Source organism: Lepidochelys kempii, chromosome 3 (genome assembly GCF_965140285.1).
Source record: "Lepidochelys kempii isolate rLepKem1 chromosome 3, rLepKem1.hap1, whole genome shotgun sequence".
NCBI lineage: Eukaryota > Metazoa > Chordata > Testudines > Cheloniidae > Lepidochelys > Lepidochelys kempii.
This window is the reverse complement of record NC_136382.1, coordinates 174,100,092-174,112,195: the sequence shown is the minus strand read 5'-3', so window position 1 is coordinate 174,112,195 and position 12,104 is coordinate 174,100,092. Positions and strand designations below refer to the sequence as shown.

The following is a 12,104-nucleotide window of genomic DNA, read 5'->3' as shown; positions in this document are numbered from 1 at the left end:
ATCAACTTAATTTGTTTTGAGTTAATTGCTTGAGTTAACTGGGATTGACAGCTCTAGAAGGAAGGTTTACTAAGAATTTGTAATCGCTGTGCTAAATATTAACTTGCAAAAAGATCAAACTAAGCTTTCCTGTGTAGTGAGTTGTTTATAACCGAGAGAGTTTTAATTTTATTTTTTATCTGAGATAACATTTGACACACTCTGGTTCCTGTATAACAGTTCCTCTTTCTATGATGTCAAATGGAATTATTTAAAAAAAATCAGGTATAGTTATTTCAGTGAGGTAAATGGATATGTAAGAATCCTTTATTTGAGGTGAATGGGTTACTCCTGGGGAATTCTGTGCCAAAAAATTAAAAGTTCTGCACAAAAATATTAAAAATTCTGCACTTTTTTTTGTCAAAATAATGCAATCTAATCCAGCTAGTTTCTGTTATTTTGGTAATTTATTTAAACTACAATACAATGGATGGCAAATGGGAGTGAGGAGCATTGGAGGAAATCTCCAAACTCCTTCTGGGTAATAGTAATGTAGCTTGTATTGACCCTTACGTCTAATTATTAGTCAACAAATATATGCAGCCATATGCTCAGTATTACATCATAAGCAACTGAAGAGCAAGTGAGGGCTGTGGACTCAAACTCACAATTTATACTGGCTACTGACCATCTTCAAAAAGGTCAGTAGCAAACAGTTCATGGAGTACATTTTGAAAGGACATTTTTGCAGTCCAAAAATTTAGACCAGTTCTAATCACTAAAGCACCATAAGAATTTACAAGGCCATGCTGTCCTTTACAATAAGTCTCATTTATACCACTCTGGCAATGTAAAGGAGCCTTAAAATTTTATACCTGTGTTATCCTCCTGGGGGAATTCACTAAGCCGGCAGACTGCTATATTCTCCTCTGCCTGGGGAAACAGAGCCTGCCTCACACCTATCTCTTCAGAAATACCCCAAAGCCCTGCCCCTCCATGCTGAGCATGCTGCAATAGCCAGCGAGAGGGACAGAGTCTCTCTCTCTCTCTCTCACATACATGGATACCCATTCCCCTCCTTTCCCCAGGCGGTGATTTACATCTCTACCAGCTGCTCTGGGTGCCCAAACCGACCAGTCTGCACTGCCAGGGAGTGGGCACATGACTGCTCTTGTGGCTTCCCTTTGCTTCCCCATCAGAAGTCATTTTTCTGCAGGTGAGTGAAGAAATCTGCGGGGACCATGAATTCGGCACACACGCAGTGATGCAGAATTCCCACAGGAGTAATGGGTTTTATCCTCTGCTGACTAAAATGTTCAAATCTGTGCAGTTTTCAAATTGACGAGTTAATGCCTGAACATGGCTGTCAATAAATACTTTGATTTTTGCAACATTTATAAGCCTGTGTCTGTCAGCCAAATGTACTAATTGCTTTCTTCCTGACTGCAGAAGCAATGTATTCTGCTTTATAGTAGGTCAGACTTGTGCCGAGTCTTGGTTTTTCCCTTATTTAAAAAGTGGACCATCAGGCTATATTTTGAGCAAGGATAGTTCAGTAATAAATTATATTCTTTATTTTATGGCAGGTCTGAGTTCTAAATTTGACAGTTCGTCATAGGCAAAACTCTACTGCAGATGTGTCAAATTGAATCTTCCTTGATGATGCTATAGAAAAGCTTTAAAGTGCTAGCTGCTGTTTAAAGGCAAGGATCCTTGATAGGATTGTTTGCAAAGGCAGTGTATAAACCAGAGGTCCCCAAACTTTGGGGTGCACCCCCGTTTGGGGGGCATGGGCCAGCTGCTATGGGGGGGAGGAGGAAGGGAGCGCCACCCAGCTCTGCTCTACTTCCAGCCCCACCACCAGCCATTTCCCTGACTCCCGGTCCCATGCCTGGCCCCAGCTGCGCTTGCCTTGTCCCTGTCCACATTCCCTCCCCCCCCCTCCCCCCGGCTCCTAACCCCAACTTCAGGGAGAGGGGGTGTGACCATGAAAAGTTTGGGGACCACTCATATAAACTGTAGATATGAAATGAGGATACAAAATATTTGCAGCCATGGATGAGCTGTCTGGCATAGGAGTTAATGTAGCATAGGCACAGCTGTGTCACTAAAAGGTGGGTAGTGTGGACAAAGCCTTACTTGTGCATCTCCCATTAATGGTAATGGAAGTTGCAAGCATAAATCCTTGTGCATTAGGATGATAGTATACTCGTATGCTGCTGCTTACTTGTGAAGAGTATGGTCACTCATTATATCAACCTTGACTTGAAGTAGTGTGTCAAACTTTCAGGTAGCATTCTGAGCTTCTACTGCATACCATTTTCCTTGGTTGTTTGTGCCCTTTTGTTCAGGTAGATATGAAAAGAGTTCAGGGTGAGAATAAAAATGTAATGGCTTATAATTGTTGTCCGGCAATTAGGTCACTGATAAATAAGTTGCCTGGGCAGAAAACTCTGCTTCTAGGATGATTAATCATTTTAATGGTTGAGATAACAACAACAACAAGCAGCTTTATTATACTGTTGTTCCTCTTGTCTAACTCTGAAAATATTTTGCAATCTTATTTCTCCCAAACTTGACTGACTTTAGTTTTAAATCAGTGAAATCTGTATATGGTCACAAATGGATAAGACCTTTTCTCCTTTTAGCTCAAAAGAATGGATTTGAGATATTTTTGACTGTATGCAAATGTCATTACTAAGATGGTGTGAATTGATATAGCACTAGTTGCTTTGTGGCCACATCAGCTATATAAAACTGTGCAGTCTGGTGGTAGGAGGACAATTTTAAGCTCCCAAACGTTGCTGAATTTAAAAAAAAAAATTTCTGTGTGGATTTGAAAGTAAACGCTTTCTTGACTGTCTTTCCTCCCCCCTGCCTCCACTCCAATTTATGGTGTTAAACCATCCTGCCTGTGAAAAAATCTGCTGGTGGGTGCTCAAGAGGGGTTCCTCAAAGAGATTCCTCGCACTGTCTGTTTTGTTGGGTGGAATTTTCCTGGAAAATGACACATGGCTTGTCCACAAACGTGGTGGAACTGCACTGTCCCCTGCTCCTCAAATGTTGTTTACAGTCAAGCTGGCCTTCCAAAGTCTCTTTCAGGTTGCCACAAAGACCCCTTTGTGGAGGGGTACATCAGAAAAGATATTGCACCTCTGTCTGTGTTGCCTCTTTCACCTAAAGTTCCTGGGGCGCCTGGCCTGCCCAGTTATCACTCTGGACCCAAGAGTGCTTTTTGCAGAGTTTAGAGGGAGGGGCCAGAGTTGTAGATGCCACTGAGCCCCTCTTCTCTCAGTATGCAGAGTCTGTTTTTTCCTCTGTGCAGGGGATCTAGAGGAGACAGATTTGGGCCAATCTGTGTAGCTGAAAGAATGACTTTAGCACACACTTCAGAAAACATATGCACACAATGAGGACCTGCCCAGTTACAGTTCAGTGCATACTTTTGTCTGTATATTGACTGTTGACCACATCAGTATAATTAGGGCCCTACCAAATTCATAGTCCATTTTGGTCAACTTCATGGTCATAGGAGTTTAAAAATAGTAAACTTCATGATTTCAGCTATTTAAATCTGAAATTTCATGGTGTTGTAATTGTAGGGGTCCTGATCCAAAAAGGAGTTTGTGTGTGTGTGGTGGTGGTGGGGGTCGCAAGATTATTTTGGGCGGGGGGGCGGTACTGCTACCCTTACTCCTGTGTTTCTGCTGACAGCAGTGCTGCCTCCAGAGCTGGGCAGCTGGAGAGTGGCTGCTGGCTGGGAGCCCAGCTCTGAAGGCAGAGCCGCCACCAGCAGCACAGAAATAGGGTGGCAATACCATGCCATCCTTTACTTCTGCACTGCGGCTAGTGGGAGTGCTGCCTTCAGAGCTGGGTGCCCAGCCAACAGCCGCCGCTCTCCGGCCACCCAGTTCTGAAGGCAGCACAGAAGTAAAGGTGGCAATACCGTGAGTCCCCTAAAATAATCATGCGACCGCCCTGCAACTCCCTTTTGGGTCAGGACCCCCAATTTGAGGAACGCTGGTCTCCCCCGTGACATCTGTGCAGTATAGGGTAAAGGACATAAAAGACCAGATTTTTCAGTCCGAGACATGTTTTTCATGGCTGTGAAATTGGTAGGGCCCTAACTATAATTTAGGGCTTATCTACACTTGAAAGTTAGTGTGGATTAAGGTAGGGTGTGAATTTAAAACGCAATAGCTGTTCCTGATTAACACTGTGTGGACCATTCTGATTCCAGAACAAGAATTTCTAACAGTTAAGAAATTTTATGAAGAATTTTTTATAATTGTCGTATTTCCCTAGACCTTAGTGCTGTGGAAATAAATTTTAAAAAAATCTTTTATGGTTGCTACAATGTAAGTTTTTTTTATATCCATTTATCTGTGATGTAATAGTGTAATTTTATAAGATGAAAAGGTATTTTCTAGGTTTACGGATCTTTACATTGTTCAGCTCTCTCTGTTAGTACTTTAAATTGGTTATAAAAGTTATTGTTGCTTGCTGCCTCATTTATTGTTCTTCAGAAGAGATGTCTACAACTATTCATGGGGAAATCTTATTCCTTGCTTCAGAACTTTGTTTGTTTTACAAAAATACCATTTTGAACCATTTTTAGGCAAAGCTATAATCAGTTTAGCTGGACGTCCCAAATAAGCAAACATTTGACCATATGAGAAATATACACAGTTTTATGCATTTCTTAGTTGACTTCCCACCCCCCAAACCTCTTGAAATGATACAGTGTGTAGTCTGAATTGCCTACACTGGTTTAAACCAGCATTGCATGTCGTCTGTAAAAGGTTTTGGCTTTTTTTTCCCTTTGGTGTGGGGGGGTGGGGGATGTTGGTAAAGGGGAATTAACATTTTGTGGAAGGAGGTTTTTAAGTGTTTGCTCATTAACTGACATAAATGGCTTTTGTTTTTGTTTAGCACACAACTGATCTACCATGCAAGGCTCTTTGCAATTGCACCTCATCAGAAGGGGAAAGTTCAAGAAGAACCTGTTTCAGGTATTCAGAATAAGCAAGCACAACATTTTGACTGGGCCTTAAATAAACTGGATAGCTCTGTCAGAAGAACTGGCCGCATTACTAGAACTCTTCTACAAAGAATCTTCCATGACATGTGCAGAACAGGTAAACCTGCTTTTCATTCATTGTATGATAAGTTGACATTTCATTTTAAAGATTTTGTCAAAACAAAAGAACATAAACGAAACTGATTTGTTGGGTTTTTTTTTTGTTTTTTAGGAGTTACTAAACTTACCTCACACCTCGGCTCAAATTCTTACAGGCAATTGTGGAAGTTTAGCTGTATTAACTTGTATGTAAGAGACCAGTGACCATGATAAAGCAACAAACCTTCATTCTTCCGCTTTTGTGGTAGAGGGGGGTTGCAGAAAAATCTGGTGCAAGTTCAGGCAGATATTCAGTGTGCTTTTATTATCTCCGAATGAGTTGCCTGTACTATTTTACGTACATAAGAGCAACAAGCTATCTTTCCCTTTGCTGTACATCATTGTTCACTGTGTCATATCTAAGCTTGGTTATAAAACTGGAACAGGGATTGTGTCTTTTTTCTCCGTACAGCACATATAAAAATTATGGCTATAAGGAATGACACTGTATCTTTAAGATGCTGGTTATTGCTGAAGGTGAACTACAAAGGGAAAAAACCTGAGATTATCCCAGATTCCCTTGTAACTAGATTATTTATGCAGTGAATGCTCCAAACAAGTTAAGTTTCAAAAGTTTTCTTCACCCTTCTTTCCCAAAAGTGGGTTTATGTTATTTTAAAGTTAAACTGATTTCACTGTTGAATTGCTCCCACAGGAATGTTTTGAGGACATCGAGTACACATAGTTTTGCAGATAACTGTTAACGTACCTAGGGGCTCGGTTCTTTTCCTTCTCTCATTAATACTTTCTAGCTATCTTTTTAGAACATTTATTTTTATTTTTATTTTTTTTTAAGCTTTAATTTTGTCTTTTCTCTGGGTGTCCCCTCTCTCCTTGAAAACTCATGTTATTGCAGTAATTAAGTGGCTGAGGCCAGTTTAGGAATCATCCATTTCAGTTCTGTCAAGAACTCAGATACTATCATGGTTTTCTATAAGATCCAGTCCTACTCTCAACCGAAGCGAATGCAGAATCCTTCTTGACTTTTCTTGAACAGGATCCAGCCTATTATTCATTCAAGGTTAGGGTCAGAGGCAGCCTTATCAAAAAAGATCTTTCCCACTAGAAGAGTACTGTTTTTCAGTCAAGGGTTTTAAGTCCTCGGTCTCAAGCACAAGTTATTCCTTTTTGATCTTTAATTAGTTATAGTAAAGAGCAGATTAATTACAGATACAATCTGAGGGTTTTAGTTTGGCTGTGTAAATAAGTTCCCCATTGCTAATATCTTTAAACTTGTATTATTCGTCCTGCAACATCAAAGATACTCCTTCTTTGATAGAAGGAATAGCTTTAAAGTTGGCATGAAGTAGCTGCAGCCACTCATTTACACTTGAATTGCACTGATGCAGTTTGCCCCAGCTTTTGTAAAAGAGTAGACTCTGATTTGAAACTGGTCAAGGTTTGCACCAGTGCAGGACAACTCCATCTGTGGGTTGCATTGGAGCTTTATCTTTCTTCTCCTGTGTTTGATTTATGCCTGCCTTCTCTTTCTTTGTCATCTTGTCTTCTCTTTCCAGTTCACATTTCTGCCTTTATTGATATTGGATTTTCATTCTCATTTTCCTTTTTTCTCATCACCTCTTTGCCGTTCTCCCTTTCCACCTGTCTTGATTCTCTGTCCTCCCTTCCTACCTGTGAATAGCTTGCCTGCATTAGTGATCCTTTCCCATAAACATTGTTTGCAGTCATTAGTGATGTAGCATCTTGTATACATGGTGTCATAAATATAAAGGGAAGGGTAAACACCTTTAAATCCCTCCTGGCCAGAGGAAAAACCCTTTCACCTGTAAAGGGTTAAGAAGCTAGGATAACCTCGCTGGCACCTCACCAAAATGACCAATGAGGAGACAAGATACTTTCAAAGCTGGAGGTGTGGGGGGGGTTGGAGAAACAAAGGTTCTCTCTGTCTGTGTGATGCTTTGGCCGGGAACAGAAAAGAAATGGAGTCTGAGAACTTAGTAAGTAATCTAGCTAGATATGCGTTAGATTCTGTTTTGTTTAAATGGCTGATAAAATAAGTTGTGCAGAATGGAATGTATATTCCTGGTTTTGTGTCATTTTGTAACTTAAGGTTTTGCCTAGAGGGATTTTCTCTGTTTTGAATCTGATTACCCTGTAAAGTATTTACCATCCTGATTTTACAGAGGTGATTCTTTTACTTTTTTTCTTCAACTAAAATTTTTCTTTTAAGAACCTGATTGCTTTTTCATTGTTCTTAAGATCCAAGGGTTTGGGTTTGGGTCTTTGTTCACCTGTGCAAATTGGTGAGGATTTTTATCAAGCCTTCCCCAGCAAAGGGGGTGTAGGATTTGGGGGGAAAGACATTTCCAAGAGGGCTCTTTCCCTGTTATATATCAGTTAGACGCTTGGTGGTAGCAGCACTAAAGTCCAAGGACAAAAGGTAAAATAGTTTGTACCTTGGGGAAGTTTTAGCCTAAGCTGGTAAAAAAAAAAAAAAAAAGCTTAGGGGTTTTCATGCAGGTCCCCACGTCTGTACCCTAGAGTTCATGCAGGTCCCCACATCTGTACCCTTGACACATGGACACTTAAAAAAAAAATTTTTTTTTCAAGGTGTTGGTTTAGACTCCATCCATCTAAAAGGGATTTCTTCTTATGCTGCAAGGGATTAATTGTTTTACCTTGTAGTTATTTTATTCTATTTTATACTTCCTTTTTTACAATTTCTGTACATAATTTATGGTGACTAATTTACGTTATAAAGCATTAATGGCATTTTTGTGGGTTGCATGACTAGCTCAAGAATTTGGTTATTCTTCACAATGTTGAGTAGAGAGAGGCCAGCTTCTGTTTGACAGTATTTAACAAAACCATAATATAACCCATGTACACCAAAAACCCCAGCCCATCACGAACAGCAATTATTGTCTCTCCTATATTTTATTTTCTGTATCTGATGTGCTAATGCAGCACTTACTTTCTGTCACAGGAGTAGTCCATCTGATGTAATGAGGCCTCCCTATTAAGGTGGTACACTAGGAAAGGGGTACAGGTACATGCTGCTTCAAAGTAGGTAGACTTTTCAAAGAGACTTGAAGATTTCTTATAAAACTAGAGTTTGCAGTTTGCTTGCTTGTACAGTGCACTCAGGACTTTACCCCTTCCCTCTCTTAATCCCTCTCTTGCAGGGGTCCTGCTACAACCTTCCCCACTGGTCCACCTGCGGGAGGCCTGAGAAAGCCAGACCGGCTGTGGTTATTTTTCTCGGGTACCCCTGGGGCTGAGTATTAGAGTTGGAGGAACTCTAGAGGTAGACCTTGTCACAGGCTTCTTTCCCAAACTGTAGACCAATGTACAGAGTAATCACCATATTCATATTTAGATGATACTTGAGTAACCTTGTTAACAAGGTAATAACTCTGTCTTGGGACAAATGGATGCTGAGGGTGAAAAACCAAGCGTTAATTATCTCAGGATGTATTGGTTGTTCAAGTTAGTATAACGTTAGCTCATTCTGAAGTATCTTGGTGGTAATCTCCAACCATGTCTCAAAAATATTTGTCCAAAAGTTTTTTCTCCATCAGCAGCATAAAATGAGAAGATGAAGTGGTAATGTTTGTCGATTTATGGATGGAAGAATTCAGGGCAGTAGCCAGTCTGAGTTTGGGGACTTGTATACCTTACATTACTGAAACTACCAGATGGTTGACTTAGCAACTGTACAGCATCCTTGATCCTGGTGGAAATCATTATTTTTCAGTGTAATTATGAAATACTGTCACCTAATTTTCCCTAGATGTCTTGTTTACCAAAAAACAAAATTGTGAAAAAAGTTTCATGTGTGTATTTCAAAAGGACACTGTCAAGATTTTTAGGTTCTAGATTTCATTTACTGTAGCTTTATCAAGTTTTAGTTGTACATATATTTGACTTAAATTTAACATTTTCCCTCTAAATCTTCACTTTTCAATTAATAGTAGCAGAATTTAGTGTGGTATGAGTCAATCAGACATACGCTTAGGGAATAAGAATCCATATTTCTCAGCATCTTCACTTTGTACAACCGTAAGCTTCAGTCAGCTTGCTTTATGAACAAAAATTGGAGATTAAGTCGTTTAAACAATAACATAGCAACAAAATAACAACCTGAGTAAATGGAAAGGCAAACTCAAAAAGATTATAGATTCCCCCCTCCCCCCCAAGTGAATTTAATGCTGATTCAAGGCACTAGATGATACTGCTAAAAATGAAATTCTCTCTGTGAAGAAAATGCCTAAATTAGAGGCAACTGCATTGTGAGGTTCTCCATGCTGCTTTGTCTATAAGCCTCAACCCTGACTTGGAATGATAACTTTTAGAAGTTGGCAAATAATTGTCTTCATTCTCATTCAGTTGTTGACCTCTTTTATGAGAATGGAAACATGAGTGCTAGCTGGAGTGGTGGACGTTCCATGGCATGGATACTTGTTCACTAGGAAAAGTAGTGAAACCAACACGTTTTGCAATAGCCACTATACAGGAAAGATTTATATTTTAAGATTTTGGGGCATTATTAGAATATTGGCCAATGTTTTCAAAAGTGGTTACACTTATTTAGGAGTCTAAATATGGATTTAGAAGCCTAACTTTAAGCATCTGAGTTTGAAAATGATGGTTATTGTGTTTAAAAATTACTATGTATTTAAAATCTAAAACCATTTTTTGTATTGTCCTTTTTATATTAATAGATCAAGGGGCAATGGAACAATGGAATGTACTCATTCTTCTGTTATCATTTTTTTTCCCAGAGACTCCTGCATATTCTTTTCACTCATGGTGTACCAGTTCCTTTTGTATATTTTTTGCAATGAACATTTTTGTTTCACTTGTATTTGGTCTTTAAGTACAGCGTTGTTTTATTGCAGGGTATCCAAGTAGTAACCAGGCCTTGCTTCTGTTGCGAAGTTGTGGTTCCTTGTTGCCTGAGGTCCCATTATGTGAAAGAACAGAACTAGCCCATATGATATGGGGCAAGTTGCAAGACTTGGGTATGTCTTTTCATATGTTTGACTACAATAAGGCATGTACATATTATAACAGTATATTCCACTTGCTTTCTTGGAAACAAAAAGTAGAATGCATTTTAGTAATGTTAAATGCTGAATTTTTATGTTTTACTGCAGGAATTTTTCTTTAAACATTGGCAAATATAACCTTATATTTACCACCCAGGTTTTTTGAGGCTAGAAACCTGTTTGTCATTCTGAGAGTTATACTGACATCTAGGGGTACTAACAGTAAACCTGAGGGTTTTTTTTCCCCCATTGCTTATATCAGGTAGTTGCTTTTGTTTGTTGTTGTGACAGATTCTAGTTCTTTAGTATTGTAAACACTGAATCTTGTATTGCTAAATAATTAGTTATTTATTAATTGCCTCAACAGCTGGCAGTCCAGTGTTCTAGTGTTAAAAGCTAGATATAGCCAAATAGCTATTTCAGAAGAGACCATATCTGATAACCATTAGAATGACAATTTATGATCCATTAATGTCCATCTTCAGAAACAAATGCATGATAATGTGTTCTTAAAAGTTGAGATTGGGTAAGGGTTGAAGGAAGCCACATTATTTTTCAGAATTTAGCAATTCATGTGTAGAATGCAAAATAACACACAGGATAGCATTGATGTTTCTGTACTCTGCATATTTAACATTTTAATTATAAATAAATGCACACTTTATAGAGTTACTCTGTTAAACAGTTGCGACATACACCATAGAGATGGATAAAATTAATTGATTTGTTTGTACCATAGTTTCTTTTGCATAATAAAGTTGATCTATCAAGAAATCCAAGTAATTTTCATATGACACTTAAAGATTTTTAACTTGTTGAACTTGAAGCAAGCTGCTTTATTTCAGTAACTTTGTAACATCTTGTTTAGGTGCTGTGTATGATGCAAGTCATTATAATGCTTTGCTTAAAGTCTACCTTCAAAATGAACATAAATTCTCTCCAACTGAATTCTTGTCCAAAATGGAGCAAGCTAATGTGCAGCCCAATCGAGTAGGTACTACTTGATGGCATCCTTTCTTCTTCTAATGCCACTATTGAATAAATCCAGACTCTTAATTTTTTATTTTTTTTCACAGGTTACATACCAAAGATTGATTGCTGCATATTGCAATGAGGGTGATATCGAAGGTGCTAGGTATTACTTTGCACTTAAATTTTTTTGCTGCAAATTATTTAAATACATATGCTTCTCATCCCTCCTCCCCTCATTAATATAAAACCTACTTCAAGTTCATTAAACTTTGGAGCAAAGAGGAGTCAAGTAGGTGATGGCCCAGTTTAGTGTGTTTGTTCAAATGTGTTGCCTTCTCACTGGTGTAGAAGTGGTAGATTGTCTTGTCAGTTCCATGGTCATTGACAAAGAACATAAAATTATGAAGGAAGAGGTTTTACCATGCAGGAAAAGTGCTCAGCCACTGGGGAAGGGGCAAATATGTTTTTTCTCCCCCTGTATGGTGCTTGTTGTTAGCCGATCCATCTAATGTGAGTTGTTCTTTTTAATTCCAGAAAGAATTGCCTTTGGTAGGTTGTGACAATGTGATTGCTGGGCACAAGAGGAATATACATGTATGGGAGTGGGAGGAAACTGATAAAACTTGTAACTGATGTTAAACAGAATTATGTTTATATTTTAAATGACTAAGATGCAACATTGGAGACAAGGTGGGGGAGGTAATGTCTTTTATTGGACTAACTTCTTTTGTTAAGAGACAAAACATCCAAGCTGTACAAAGTTCTTTCACCAACAGAAGTTTGTCTGATGAAAGGTATTACCTCACCCACCTTGTCCCTTTAATACTCTGGGACCCACAGGGGTACAAAAACACTGCAAACAACATAACATTTCAGGAGTAACAGAATTGTTTAAATTATTAACATTGTGTGCCACATCCCAAAATCTGATCACTCAAACGTATCTTTCTGTGTTCTGCCTG

The 12,104-nt window shown here is 38.8% G+C and overlaps 1 protein-coding gene across 4 annotated transcripts in view; it reads left to right on the top strand.

Annotated features, from left to right (window-relative positions):
• Positions 1–12,104, top strand: part of LRPPRC (leucine rich pentatricopeptide repeat containing) — a 168,736-nt gene that overhangs the window by 16,056 nt on the left and 140,576 nt on the right. For 3 of the 4 annotated variants that reach the window (XM_073339084.2, XM_073339083.2, XM_078852287.1), the window contains exons 2-5: positions 4,912–5,117; positions 10,021–10,143; positions 11,039–11,160; positions 11,247–11,305. In XM_073339084.2, the coding sequence (XP_073195185.2) occupies positions 4,912–5,117; positions 10,021–10,143; positions 11,039–11,160; positions 11,247–11,305 (510 nt within the window). Of the gene's footprint in view, positions 1–4,911; positions 5,118–6,846; positions 7,117–10,020; positions 10,144–11,038; positions 11,161–11,246; positions 11,306–12,104 lie in introns of those variants that run through there. The other variant, XM_073339085.2, reaches the window with a different exon arrangement.